This window comes from Pituophis catenifer, unplaced genomic scaffold, assembly GCF_029215685.1.
Source record: "Pituophis catenifer annectens isolate HBS135680 unplaced genomic scaffold, rPitCat1.0.hap2 SCAF_1, whole genome shotgun sequence".
Taxonomy (NCBI): domain Eukaryota; kingdom Metazoa; phylum Chordata; class Lepidosauria; order Squamata; family Colubridae; genus Pituophis; species Pituophis catenifer.
The window spans coordinates 319,903,798-319,919,138 of NW_027256881.1; the positions used below are offsets into that span (position 1 = coordinate 319,903,798).

General features: G+C 39.0%; 1 protein-coding gene across 1 annotated transcript; it reads right to left on the reverse strand.

Moving 5' to 3' along the window:
* Positions 1-2,045: 2,045 nt before the first annotated feature.
* SNAPC1 (small nuclear RNA activating complex polypeptide 1) lies at positions 2,046-14,705 on the reverse strand. The gene is made up of 10 exons (XM_070931614.1): positions 14,556-14,705; positions 13,260-13,419; positions 12,005-12,145; positions 11,002-11,109; positions 9,463-9,621; positions 8,875-8,943; positions 8,447-8,509; positions 6,361-6,505; positions 4,813-4,920; positions 2,046-3,010 (listed from the first exon to the last, which is right to left on the reverse strand). Exons 1-10 carry the CDS (start codon positions 14,681-14,683, stop codon positions 2,976-2,978), a joined length of 1,116 nt encoding a protein of 371 aa, XP_070787715.1. The 5' UTR covers positions 14,684-14,705; the 3' UTR covers positions 2,046-2,975.
* Positions 14,706-15,341: the final 636 nt, after the last annotated feature.

Genomic DNA, 15,341 nt, shown 5'->3' on the forward strand with positions numbered 1-15,341 from the left:
CTTGAAGATTCCCAAGTCTGATAATCTACAGTCTCAGCTGGAGCAACATTGTCAGTGCCCGAATCAGAATCCTGGCCCATGACAGCAGTGGTTTCTCCTGCAAGCCATCCTCAGACATCTCAACTCTGATTAGAATGGGTAGTCTTTGCAGGTACCTTGATGCCAACCCAGCTTTAAAAGCTAAAAATATCACTTTCAAAGGCAGCTGGAAGCCTATTGATAAGGCTTCCTTCCACATAACTTTTCTTCCTTCCACAGACTTTTTTATTTCATCAAGCTGGCCTGGCCTAAATCTTTTCCCCTTTTTAAATGTAAATTTTAATTTGTTTTTAAATTATGTGGTATTTTAAATTTGTTCAGCTAAATTATTTGTTTTATTCTATTTTAAATTTTTGTATTTATGTGTTTTTATTCTGTGGCTGTTCATCGCCCTGAGTCCTTCGGGAGTAGGGCGGTATAGAAATCCAATAAATAAATAAAATAAATAAGCCTTTGTCTTAAGATACCAATTAGCAACAAACATGCATTTTGCGCTAACTGCCGTTTCTGAGTGATCTTCAAAAAAGATTGAGCACATGGAACATACTATGATGATAAAGGAATGAATCATGTTGTAACCAGTTTGTGGTTACCTATGACATGGTACATAAACATGGATGGAGGCATCCAGGTTTGTTAGGCATATTCAGTAGCTGCATGCTCAAAGTTGGAATTCTTAAGAATTCTGATTCAACATTTTCTGTAAAGGTAGCCCTTTCAATTAGTAGCCTTTTCAATCAGTAGGTTTGCCAATTAGTAGAACTGAACTTTGACGAACTGCTATTCAGCAGTTCTGTAGCAGACTTCTTTACCTACCACCTCAGCTTGAGATCATCAGCAACATGAGATGATCTTCAAATGTGAATTTAAAAGATTTCCTGTGCGGTACAATTCATTAAAAATATACTAAATATACTAAATATTTTTGTTGTTATTAGTTGCGAAGTCGTGTCCGACACATTGTGATCCCACGGAAAACGTTCCTCCAGGCCTTCCTGTCCTCTACCATCCTCGAGTCCATTTAAGCTCTAAAGATTTTATTGTTCAATTATTTAGTGCATTAATATGAGCTGAAATGCTGTTTTCCAGTTAGTATAAACCTTACCATAAGTTGGCTTAAACAGAATTGTAGTTTTACAGAGAAAAATACAATCTGCACACTGCTTTTAGAAAAGATGCCAGAAAAATGCCTTTACAAATGGAATTATTTTTCTGCCTTAGGCCGTAAAAGCAGAAATTCTTGTATTTCTGAGAAAGCTATAAGCTTAATAATTTAAATATTTGAAATAAACAGCAAAAAGTCAAAGACCTTAACACCAGAAATTTATAAGCAAATCAAAGGACTATGTGTCAGAGAGACACTATCCCAGTCAGGAGGAGAGATCAAACGGGATCAGTCTGGAATTGTTACCAAGATACAAGAAGGGAAGGTCTGACACCACCACAATCCCACTTAGATGCCATTGAGCCTTACCTGTCTTTCCCGGGGCAAACTACCAGTCTGGGAAGATTGCTATGAAATAGGCATAGAACAATAAACTAGCAATTTGAATTCTTCACCTGTGGGTAGAGATGGGAAGGCCTGAAAAATGGTAACATGGGGGGGGGGCTATTTTTTCCCGTTTTTTTTCCAGAGCTGTTTGGAAAAAAACAAAAAAACTTTTCCCCCCCAATTTTTCCAGTCTTTCCCATCTCTACCTGTGGATCTGGTCATCAGGCAAATTTGGAATAGGAGAACTTTTACTACAAGATTTTTGAAAATAATTAAATAGTACCTTCAGGGGAACTAAATTTTAAATCATAAGAAATTCCATAAGAAATTCCATACTTCTATGGTTTTGGAAATTGGACACTAGAGGGGACTAAAAGATTCCAGGAAGAAAAGGAGAAAGGTTTGTCTTTTGTTTTGGTGAACAGAGACAAAATAACAGAAAATACTGACATGAAAAATTTGATGAGATATCAAACACTCCAACAATCCTACAATGAAATAAAGACTATGGTGATTAGTAGCAAAAGGAAAGACTATAAAGTTTGTTTAATTAAGGTTAAAACAAGAGGTTTCCACATTAAAAAAAATTATGGATTTTTGCTGGCATCAAGACTGAATGAAATGTTAATGATTTATGACTTTGTGCATGCATAAGGGATGGGTTATGGGAAGAAGAGGTGCTTGCATGTAACCTTATCGGAGTGAAGAATTACTATATTTGCTTTTACAGGCTGTGATGAAGATCCGAAATGGCTTCTTTAAATAGTTTTCTTATTTTTTTCCTTTTTTTGCACTTTTATTCTTTATTATTTTTAATTTATGAGTTTAGTTTGCATTGTCTTTTACTGTAATTAAAACAGTATCTAAACAAGTAGGACAAAACTATCTTCTCCTTTGTGAAAAATCTAGAATCACATAAGGATTTTTCAGTCTCGTCATAGTTCATTCCCCAAAGTTTTGTAGAAAAAAAAAAACAGAGATGAACTCCATAACCTTCAACAGGGCAAAAATGTTAAATCTTCTGATTCTTCAGAATGTTGTTTCTTTCTAGATTCTTCTAACAATAACTTACAATTACAAATAAACCAATGGAAGCAGGAGTAATATAGGTACATAAAAAGCTGAAATGTACATATGCACTGCATTACAAATCTGTTACTGTCCAGAACAAGAGTTTCTTCTTTCATGTAATTAACATGGCTAAAGACCTTTTTAAAAATGAAACAAACTTTTACCAAAACCTATTTTAAATATGAATAAAGAATCCATTATAATCTTCTATGAAGTAAATCATAAGTAATGTCTTTTCTGCTTCTGTGCCTTCTTAACAAGTATCCAGTTCACAACATAGCATGGGTCACTCAGATTGCATCATCCCTGGCTGGAAAACATGGTTCATTTAGACAGATGATTCATGTATCACCATTTCCCTTAAGATGCACTCTTAATGAGCCTTTTTCCTCTTGGTAGGTATGAAATCTAAAAAGAGAAGAAACAGGTCATCATAGCTTATAGCTATCAACAAAAAGAACTCTATATTCAAATTCTATTTTCTTAACATTTTTTTTTTAATTGACCAATGACAACCATTTTCAATCAACATAAAATACTGATTTTCTCAATGCATTTCACATGCATTAGTAAATTTAATATTAGATATTTCATGAGCTTAGGGAGAAAATGACCAAATTATTACTTATATACCTTATTCTGAATCAATGCAATTGAAAATTACCTGTGCATCAGTGGTGGGTTGCTTCCGGTTCTTGCGAACCGGTAGTAAAAGCGGCGGGAGGCTCCGCCCACCCGCCCAGATTCATAATGGACGCTCTGCGCATGCGCGCATGTGCAAACCGGTAGTAAAGGTAAGTAGAACCTACCCCTGCTGTGCACCCTGGCAATTCTGTAACAACTGTATTCAGAAGTATAGGGTTTGGGTTCTTTGAAATAAAAGAAAAAATGAACTCCAAATCTTGACTCCATTTTTCCTGAAAACAATGGGATTTCTTTGTGGTTTCTCTCTAGAAATCAACCAGATCTGACCTTGCTTAGCTTTCTGTGATCTGTCTAGGTCAGCTATGTGCTATGCATGCTGTGATGATCTTAAAAGCAGCACATAGCAAGCACTGCTAGTAGCTTATTGAGGATTGCATCTTAGAAGAAGGAAGAATGTAGTCCTTGGTGCTCTCTGAGCCTGGTTGTTTGCTTGCAGACATTTAAACTAGGTAACATCTTCCATGCCAGGAGGGAGTGAGGTTTGCTACCTGTTTACATACAGTGCCTGTCATGTTGATGGGTGTGTTGTTTTCACTTTGATAGTTCCTTGATCAGGGTATTGTTTATTGTTTCATTGTTTGGTGTAGATCAGGAGCAAGTCCTGTTTATCTGGGTGTTGAATGCTAACAAGTAGATGTTCTGGTCTTTTTTGTTTCCTTTTAGCTTTTTCATAAGCTCTTTTGAATGGAGTATAAATATTGCCTATCTCAGGGGTCCCCAAGCCCTGAGCCACAGACTGGCATCGGTCTGTGGCTCACCAGGAACCAGGCCAAGCAAGCAAAGCCCCATCTGAACATGTGCGGGATCCAGGCAGCGCATGGTCTGCGGAAAACTGCCATCCACAGAATGGTCCCTGCCAATCAAAAATTTGGGGACCGCTGGTCTATCTCAATTTGCCTGTTGATGGCTGATTTGTCTGAATGCCAAATTTCCAGGAATTACGTGTTTTTTTGGATATGGCTTGGTCTAGAACACCTTGTTGAAAAATTGAGTTGTTGAATAACTGAGGAATTACATTACCTATATATGAAAAAGCCTTGGTAGTACAGTGGTCTAAGGCACCCTGTTATTAAGCTGGTTATTAAGACCAGCTGCCTGCAATTACTGCAGGTTCGAATCTCGCCAAGGCTCAAGGTTGACTCAGCCTTCCATCCTTTCTAAGGTAGGTAAATTGAGGACCCAGTTGTGGGGGCAATAAGCTGACTTTGTATAAATATACAAAAGGATGAAGGCTATTGCTGAGCATATTGTAAGCCGCCCTGAGTCTCCAGAGAAGGGCGGCATATAAATCAATTTTTTTTTTTAAAAAAAAAAAAGGTGAATGTTTTTCTCCAGTGTAATGTTCGAAAGGGAAACTTCTCAAATGGAAGACAGAAGTGGTACCTAAGTAGGACTACTCATGTATCTGCTTGTGTCAGAGATAGCTAAGAACGGTAAAGAAGAAGGATTTTTGCAGACTTTCCTTTTTTGTCAGAGCTATTTTTGTGCAGAAGTGTACAACATACCTTCATCACTTGAGTGATCATTTCCTTCTTCTTCATCACCATCATTATCTCCAATCACAGGCATATTCAGTCTCTCAATATTTTCCTGTGCTGTTGGTAGTGAAGTTCCTGCAAAAAGAACAAAATTAAAGAGAAATTTTCATTTCAGCTTTACAGAAATTAGATTATATCTTTGATAGCCAATCTTATAGGATACCCTTACATTGGAACAAGTAGCATTTGAGGGATTTGGAACCATAATTCAATGTAATCAAGGAAGGGTGCTTGACATTTTTGCTCCTTTTGAAAGATATTTATTTATGTCTTTTTAACTTCAGTTAGCAACAGTTTTGCCAGAACAGTTTTGCCAGAAACTGGCATTTACTACCCATTTCTGGCAACAACAAAAAAAGCCCAACCCATAGAAAAAAAATTCACTTAACTGCTACAAAAAAGGTCATAAAATGGATCTGGTCACACAGTCACCTGCTTTATAACCATCATGACTTACAACCATAATTGCCAGGGTCAATTATGGTCCTAATTTAGGACTACCTAATTAAGGACTACCTGTAATCTATTTTATATGGGATTTCCTAAACGACAATTTGGGAATTGTGGATAGAACAAAATATAATTGTGAAGTTGTCAGATAATAAACTTTGAAGATCTACAACGGGTGTCAAACTGGATTTCTTCGAGGACAGGATCAGCATGTAGTTCTCCTCTGCAGGCTGGCCAGGGGGGAGACGGGACGGACACCTCCTGCAACACCCTGCCAGCCAAAATGGGGCACGGGGGGGACCATGGCCTGGACAGCCTCCTGCAGCACTTTGCCAGCCAAAATGGAGTGCTTTTTGGCTGGCAGGGTGCTGCAGGAGGCTGTACAAGCCAAAAATGGGGCATGGGGGTGCACACAGCCCCCTGCCCGTTTTTGCTAGCAGAGGCACTGCGGGCTGGTGCTTTGCTATTTCCAGGCCAGCCCCACAGCCCAGATTTAAGCACCCCATGGGCCGGATCCGGCCCGCAGGCCTTGAGTTTGATACCCGTGATCTACAGGATGCCTATTTGTCACAGAACCAACTCATATATTTAAATGTTAGAACCTGATTACTTGAAGGACTTTCCCCCTCTGTATTGTCTTGTTTGGGACCTGAGATTAAATTGGATTAAATATCATAATTGCAAAATCCTTCCCACTAGACAGGAGACTGTTACAATGATTTACAGATGAACTAATTCTCTTTCATCAGACCTTTTCATCAGTTATGAGACTGTTATGAAATAACATACAAACACAAACACACACACGCACAACTACAAGCAGATTATTTTATAAAACAAGGAAGGACATTCATAAGTAATACATTTAAAAGTGGCAAGAACGATGAAAGGCTCAGGAAGGACACATATTTATTTTTTTTTATTATCACCCACTTTTATTATGAAACATTTACATCTCTTGTGTTATGGTACAGCATTCACAATGCACACTAATTAGAGGGCCTATACATCAGGGGCATTGTAGAAACAGCAATTTCCCCAGATTAATCCTACTATGCTAATCACCTCTCTTTTGCAGACGTTCTGATTTCTTTGCTGTTGGTAAATATTTCCTGACGTTTCTATCCCTAGGCAATCTGGTTTTCCCACGATTTGATCCCAATTCGGAAGATTCCAGTTTAACTTGGCGATGTCGTCTGGACTTTGAAGCCTAAATAGATTTTCAGCCAAAGAAAGTGCAACAAGAAAAATATGCAAGCAATGAATACACAATAATATTGCTCTGAAAGAGAAAGATGATGATCCAATGAATTTATCATAAGGTATTTAATTCTGCCACTGTATTTGTAAACTGATCATATGACTTGTTCATCAAGAGCATCTTTACAACACAAATTAAATCCAAAACTAAGTCATATGACATAGGTAGGTTTAAAAGTGCACCAATGGAGGAAAAATACATTCTATTAACTATTAGGCTCTACTATCTGCAATTGGGGATACAATCTTGTATATTGTTATGGTACTGCTTCCACGGTAGACTGGGGGCAGAAAGGAGATGCAATTTCAAAAAGGAAACTTTTACCCAACCCACTAGAGTGGAGAGGCAGGGAATTCTATGGGTTGTCTTTCCTAAGGAGGTTCATGTAACAAGACCAAGAAGAAAGGCCTTCTCCATGGTGGCTCCTCCATGTGAAACATCATCCCAAGGAAATAAGATTGGGTCCCCCTCTGACACTCTTTCGCAAGGCCCTAAAGACTTTGCCAATGGGCCTGGACCCCAGACTGGGATGGAACCCACCAAGTGGCTTATTTGATTGACTGATTGTTGTTGTGGGGAGGATAGATTTTTGTTATTTTTATATTGAATTTTAATCTTTGTAAACCACCTGGAGTTACTGATAGTGAAATGGGCAGCCATATAAATTTGTTAGATAAAATCATGGAATGAAGTGGTTTGCTGCCTCTTCTTTCCATGGCAGTCCTCAACATACAACTGTAATTGAACCTGGAATTACGGTTGTAAGTCATGGCAATCATTAAGTCAGGATTAAGCTGTTGAAAGAAGTTGTATGTTGCCAACTTTATCTTTACATACCAAGAAAACATGTTAAGGGTTACATCCAATGTTACATAATCAGATTTCTACTTATCAGGAGGACATCTTGTTTAGCACTAAAGAGCCACGGTGGTGCAGTGGTTAGAATGCAGTACTGCAGGCTACTTCTGCTGATTGGCTGCAATTTGGCAGTTCAAATCTCACCAGGCTCAAGGTTGACTCAGCCTTCCATCCTTCCCAGGTGGGTAAAATGAGGATCCAGATTGTTGGGGACAATATGCTGACTCTGTAAACCACTTAGAGAGGGTATTAAAGCACTGAAAAGTCTAAGTGCTATTGCTAATTTGTCTGTTTCAAATTGCTTTTCTTACAGACACACTGAAATGAAGTTTAGCACTTGTGTTCAGATAATTATGGCTGTTAAGAGAGTCAGTGTGGTGGTGGTTAAAAGCATAAAGCTAGAAAGTGGGACATCCTGTATTCTAGTTCTGTTTTAGGCACATAGACAATGTGACATAGACCTTAGGCTAGTCACTTTCTCTTAGCTATAGGAAGAAAGCAATGGCAAACTGCTTCCAAAAACCTTGTGAAGAAAACTACAGGGATTTGTCTAGGGCAGTGATGGCTAACCTTTTTGCTGTCGCGTGCCAAAAGCGGGGGGAGTGTGGGGAGGCTGCCCACATGTGTGCCCACACCCATAGTTCAATGCACCCCGCCCTGCACCTCCCCCCCACCCCGCTTTTAGCATGTGATGGCACAGTGGGCCCGGTAGGCCCATTTTTCACCCTCCTCAGGCTCCAGAGGCTTTCTAGAAGCCTGGGGAGGGTAAAAACAGCTTTCCCCACCCCCCTGGAGGCCCTCTAGAGGCTGGAAACAGCCCATTTCTCAACTTCCAGTGGGACCGGAAGGCCCAAAAATCAGCTGGCCAGCGCACACATACGCGCTGCAGCTGAACTATGGTAATGCTCGCGTGCCCACTGATATGGCTCCGTGTACCACCTGTGGCACCCGTGCCATAGGTTCGCCATCACGGGTCTAGGGAGTCACTGGTAGTCAAAAGCACAGAAAAAAATCCAGCCTTTACGTACTTACCTGAGCAACTGCAGAATATGATCTGGATTTGATTTCAGCTAATGTTTTAGCTCTGCTAGATCCCTGAAAAGAGAAGATTGCCAATACAGTTTGCACTACCTTTTTTTTACTTCTTGACATCTAATGTTTTAACAATTATCCATGCACAAAATCATGCACAAAAAAACTTTAATGCTAAAAATGTATCATTTTTCTTTGTAAATAAATTACTGTTTCAAATACCTACTCAGCTTTGAGGACAATAAGGATAGTTATCCAGGGATAATCCATCCCCACCCCCCACCCCCTGGTCCCTTCTTATCTTCTTGGTTCTGTAGTATAGAGCTGAATTAGAAATGACTGCAAGGGACTTTTATGGTAAATTATATCTTACTAAGAATTCCTATAAAGAAATTAAACATTCCACCATGATGATGACATTTCCTTACTTCAGACTCTTGGGAACAACCTTCTTTTCTATTCCTCATTTCGTCACCCACAGTAGATAAGGGGGATTCCTGAAAAAATAGATACTAGTTAGATTCAAGAATGCATTAGATACACATCGGATTTGTACACTCAAATCATCAAACAGATGAAAGGTGACTTTCCTCTCCCAGCAATATCACAAGAGGACACATGCATGTGCATAGAAAGCTGGTGAACTGCTACTCCATTTAAATGGAAAACTAGTTACAATATCATCCACCAGTAATTTCTTGCCTCAAGAAGCAAGATTATGTTTGCCTCTTTCAACATGTCTTTGCAACGTATCTTTAAATATTAACAATTTTGAGTTGCCTTTATCTCAAAATCCTTCAGAAAGTCCTCAAAGACAGATTTTTTTTCATAGGGCTGTTGAAGCTTAATAGTTTATAAAAAGGTTATAAAAATAAATAGCTTATTCAAAATGATCAGATTGGTGCCGGAATTTTGTTATTACACTAATTATTATTTTTCTGATATTATGTAGTTAAAACCATTAGTTTATAGGATTTATATTATACCAATTTCTAAAGAAAAATTAAATTATATACCATTTTCTTTTTCTGCCACTGTTGATAATCCTGAATGATATCTTGGAACTTGGCTGCGAAGTCATCTTTAATCAAACTGATAGCCTTATCTGGCTGACTTTGATCCATAGAGATCAGACATTTCATTTTTTTGTAATGCTCATGAATATTTTTTGTTTCCTTATAAGTGAAGCAGACAAAAAACAAAATTTCTTAATAACTTCATCAGTAAAAATTGAGATTGTTGTCATATTTTGCTGTGCATCCTGCTCTTAATGTTTCATCCAAACAGAAAACATGGTCAGTTCTGCATTCATATCTCTCTCTATATATAAGTGAAATACCATGCATCATCACAAAATCTCCAGAACTGTAAAGCCTACAAACTTGAAATTTGCCACTTATGTTCCTCTTGGTTTCTAGGTGCTCGCTAAGAAAGGATTTTTTGAAATGACTATCAGAGCATTAGTATTTCCTATATTATTATTATTAACACGCTCTGATGCTAAAGAGTTCTACTCCCCCTCTCCACCTGAAAAGAAATCTGTTCCAAATGCAAAACACAAGCAGAGGAGAGGAGTTTCAGTTTTACTTTCACAGCAACAAACAGCTTTACTACAGAACAGTTAAGCTAAGCCACCGCCAGGCTCCTTCCTGTCTCCTTCTTGCTCACATAGTAAATACTGTTTCAGTTTTCAAACAACCCTCTGATGCTAAGAAGTTCTACTCCCCCTCCCCACCTGAAAAGAAATCTGTTCCAAATGCAAAACAAGCAGAGGAGAGGAGTTTCAGTTTCAGTTTTACTTTCACAGCAGCAAGCAGGGGATAGGATAGGGGAGGCTTCTGTGGGGCAAGCCTGAGGGAGAGAAGGGGGATAGGATAGGATAGGCTTCTGTGGGGCAAGGCTGAGGGAGAGAAGGGAATAGGATAGGGGAGGCTTCTGTGGGGCAAGCCTGAGGGAGAGAAGGGGATAGGAGAGGCCGATTGTAACTACTTATTAATTTTCAAGCTGTGTCGATTTATCAAGCCCAATCACATAGTTTCGTAGCGGAGCACAGGTATTCAGCTAGTTAGAAATATATGCTGGTAAAACTAAGTTAAAGATTTGGATCTATGTCAGATCATATAATTGTTGAAAAAAATGTGCTAACCAGGTGTACATTATGAATATGCCTTTAGAAATTAAGAGAGATTGTAATATCTTTTTATATAAAACTTATCAGATATTGCCTTTGTTTCTATGTTCTTTAACTTTTCAAAGAAATTCCTGGGGGAGATCAAATGGAGTTTGGGATCTCTCAAAATTTGAGTTGTATTTCTTTTTCGGATAGTATGTGAAAATGGCCTGGCCTGGATTTCAGCAAACAACTTGAGGTTCAAGCACCAGATATAATACATACAAAGTATGGATTACATTCACAGAAAGATATTTGGATTATAAGAGTTTTTTTAAAAAAACGTTATATCTATTTCTCTGTAAAATTGTTTATCGATAACATTTTTACAGTGTATAGGACATAAGCCAAAAATAATCATGTTGGAACAAGGTGTTAAGTATACCTCCAAGAAATTTTCATGGCAAAGCAAGGCAACACGATCAGTAGGATCTCTGAATTCCCTCTTCATGTCGGTATTTGCATGCATGTTCTTTTTAGTCCTAAATGAAAGCTAAGAAAGAAACAGTCATATCAGAATCAAAATAGGAAAAACACGTATCTGAATCACCCAGCATGCATGAAATTTCTTGGTTAATGCCACAATAGCCGTAACTCTGAACAAATTCCAGCATCAACCAAAGAACTTCTTAATGAGGGGAGGACCAAGTGGAGCCAAGAAAAATGATCACATTTTTCAAAGCAACATCCATACTCTGTTACACATAATCCAAAGAATCATAGCAGATCAGAATTATTGCAGGTCCCACCAGGTCCAATTAGGTCCAATTTTGCAGCAAATAGCTGATGATTATAGAAAAGCCAATCATTGTAGAAACCACAAGCATTCTAAACCAAGTTGTCAGCTCAACCTTTCTAATCTACCGTATTTTTCCCTCCATAAGACGCACCTGACATAAGACACACCTAGGTTTAGAGGAGGAAAACAAGAAAAAAAATATCAGGCCGAGCCTGAGAGGACCACAGATAAGTGTCCTCTCATGTGCCAGCTCAGCCTATTGACTCCTGCACTGTGGAAAAGAGACCAGAGGCGGGGTTCAGCACTGTAAAAGGACCCTGCCACTGCAGCCCGGCCTGTGATGCAATATTCACTCCATAAGATGCACAGACATTTCCATCCACTTTTTTGGGGGGAAAATGGCCTTATAGAGCAAAAAATATGGTATTAATTGAAGAAGCATTTGTATGAGAAAGAAAACAGGATCTTTGCTAGAAAATCCACATTTCTCCCATTCTCTTGTGATGCTTGGATAATGCAGGACAGAGAATAGGAAGCAGGATACCAGACTGAAACAATCATAAGTTTCTTAGCAGAATGATAAGACGACCAGCCAGAAAATAGAGATGGTACAATGAGTACTTGTGTTACTATGGTTTTAATAACTCACAAATTTGGGCATTGCTGTGAAATAGAATGCTTTGTCCATCCGAAGTTTCCTGAAGATATATGCTGCATCATAGTGCTGTGCATCTAGAAGTTCCTGCTTGAATTTACTGACTTCAGCCCAATCTTTAAGTGCAACCCTAATCTGAAATACAAAACAAACAAAAATGTCTTCAAACAAGTCAACAACATACCTCGAAGTGTGAAGTAATTAAACAGCCTATGTGGCTAACTAAATGGATATTATAAAGGATGTCAGCACAATCAGATGCCTAAATCACCTAGCTCTAACTGAAGCAACAAACTGGAGTGCTTTAGTTTATTCAGAATTCCCAGAATATTTAACAGTAGGAGATAGAAAAATTATTTGTAGACTTCATTGTTATATGATAGATTTAAGGTTAAAAGAGAAAAGAAAATACCTCCTTTGAGTTTGACTCCTGATGTTATTTTCTTGGCAACAATACAGAAGTAATTTGTAGTGCCTTGTCATGGAATTTTTTAAAAAAACCTCACACACTAGCCTATGGCCCAGGCATTTGCTGCTGGTTTCCATCCCAGTAATCTAAAGTATGAGAATACTTTTTAAATTGATGATAGTTTATATGTACACATTTCTACATCCTGCTTTTTAAGTTTATCCAATATGTTTCATGTATATTGCCACTCTTTAATACAGTCCTGTAAATAAGGCCATTTTAAGCCCTATATGACAGACAGCTGTGAGGCAAAAAATCAGAGCATACTATTCACTAGGTCACCATTCATGATCATACTTTTATATTAAATAAAATTTCAACTCCCCAAGACTAAAGAACAGTGGTGTCAAATTTGATTTTATTGAGGGCCGCATCAGGGTTGTGTTTGATCTGGGTGGGCGGGAGGCCCATGGCCAGGATGGGCGTGGCCAGCTCGACGTCATTTGTGTGATCAAATGCCACTTTTTCTAGTAGTTTGTTTTGCAAGGACTCTGCAAGTGAAAATGGAGCTCATGAGGGCAGTGCATGCCCCCCCCCCGGGGCTCTGTTTTTGGCTGCGACAGCCTCCTGCAGCCAAAAACAGGCCTTCCGGGCCCCGTTTTCACTGGCATAGGCACCATGGGCCAGTACTTCACTGCTTCTAGGGCTGCCCTGCAGGCCAGATCTAAGCACCCCGTGGGCTGGATCCGGCCCATGGGCTTTGAGTTTGACACCCCTGCTAAGAACATCAGTTACAATGCAAGATTACTGGACAATGAATTAAAAGCAGTTTAAGTTTACCTTTTGTTTTGGTTGACAGAGTTGTGTGTTGTACAAACCATACAGAAGATAAAGAGCACCAACTCGGATCTGGAAAGTGTAAGGAGGCAAAAAGTAGGGCCATACCAGGGCTAAAGCTTCTGTAGTGAACTTAATTTGCTCTGGAGTCCTTATTTTACCACTAGAGGGGAAAAAAAAATACAATATATATCAACCTCAACCAAAATGTAAGGTCTTAGTTGCAGAAGAAATTAATTATCGACTACCTACATCAAAAAGAAGAGATTCAAATATGCCATTTGTTTTTCTTTCAAATCTGCACAAGGTCTGCTATAAACCTTATTCACTTGTTTATTGCAGTAAACATCTTAATTTATAAAATAAGAAGTAGAACAGATTACATTTCTCTATATACCATGCTTGGAATTGGTAATTACTTTATTTGTGCTTCTTAATTAAGAATTATTTAAAGCAGGAATACACTTTTTAAGAACTATTGGTTTTTTTCTGCAGTCATAACTATCTGTAGAAGTCTGTATCTGTCCTGTTTGATTATTGTACCAAACCAACAACCAAACTATCCACCTTTTCTCTCCTGTTTTCTAAATCCAATGCTCTAAGTATCTAAATAATAGAGTATCTATGGAGATTCATCCAGGTCATGGTGGTCCGAAAGGTGCTTTTTTTCAAGAGGCAATGAACTTTCTGGTTTTTCTTTGCAGACATTTTGCTTCTTCTCCAAGAAGCTTCTTCAGTTCTAAATAATGGAATGTTAAGAATTTAAGAGTATTATATAAATATACCGGTAGTTCTATTGGAGTAATCAATCGTATCAAGATTTATACTAATGCAATCAAAAGGAAAAAAAATGTGCGGGGGAAAATAAACGTGCAGAGGATTAAACTACCAGAATGCCAAGCCAACATCCATCATATCTGGAAGTTCTCGAAGTTGCAATTCCAATGCATCTAAATGGGGCAGGCTACTCCAAAGATATAATATGCTCCATCCTAATTTTTCTCATCCCTAACTACAGTGACTAGGGAATGTGTAACTAAAACGTTAGGACAGCACCATATAAAAAAATGCAGGAAGACTTCACTATTTCTCTTAACTCTAATTCACTTTTTAAAGGCGGGGAGGGGGAGGCAGAGGAAATTCAACCGTGTTCCAAATAAACTTTGCACAAGTCTTGGCGTGGAGGCTCAGGACTGTCCATAGGTGGACAGACAGCCCCACCGCCGCCGCTCCCTCTCTCCTGGGACGAGGGACTTGAAACCACGAAGGGGTGACAAAACAACAAGAAAAGCGACTCACTAAAAAATGGTGTCGAAACGGTTCTGCCTCCAGAGCAAGGCGAAATCTTCGAAGCGGACACTCTCGGTTTGCTGGAACCGAGTAAGCAAAGCCTCAAAGTCCGTCCTCAGCCCGGGCCACCCGTTCATGATGTACGACAATCCGCTGTGCGGGAGAACCCGCGTACGACAGCACCTCCCCCCCCCCCCCCACCGCCGTCTCCAAAGGAGTTGACTGCGCACGCGCACACGGCAAACAAATACGCCTGCCTTAACTCGTTCCTCCGGCCAAGGAAGAAAAACTTCGAATCTGCTTAAGGCAGATTCTCAACAAGGCAACCTTCGAAAGAGTTCATCCAATCTGGGGGCGGAGGAAAAGAATCCGACCAATCCGGGTTAACTTTGTGTTCTTCGTTCCGCCCACAGGTCTTTCTTCCTTTTCAAAATCGCTTTTTTGGAGGCTGACGTCACCATCCTGGGAGGCGGAGTGAGCGTCGTTTTATTTTTATTTTTTTGTGTCGGAATCGGAACGGATGAAGCATCCTGGGCAGATATCAATTACTGGGTTTTTTTTGCTGCGATTTTACTTATTTAAGATTATCGATAAAAGAGGATAGATAGATAGATAGATAGATAGATAGATAGATAGATAGATAGATAGATAGATAGATAGATAGATAGATAGATAGATAGATAGAAAGCGTCGGCGTCTCCTTCCTGTTTCTAGCGCATTGGTAATTATTTGTTTGATCCAAGCTGTAAATGTAACAAAGTTTAACAGTCAATGTCTAATGATAACATTCCACCC

What these genes read in the sequence shown, in the direction of transcription:
- SNAPC1 (XM_070931614.1), bottom strand. Translation starts at nt 14,683, where the DNA reads ATGAACGGGTGGCCCGGGCTGAGGACGGACTTTGAGGCTTTGCTTACT. An exon ending in CGTTTCGACACCATTTTTTA is followed by an intron (nt 13,420 to 14,555) that starts GTGAGTCGCTTT and finishes TTTCCCCTCTAG; the next exon opens with TGGTAAAATAAGGACTCCAG. An exon ending in TGATCACTCAAGTGATGAAG is followed by an intron (nt 3,011 to 4,812) that starts GTATGTTGTACA and finishes TTCTCTTTTTAG; the next exon opens with ATTTCATACCTACCAAGAGG.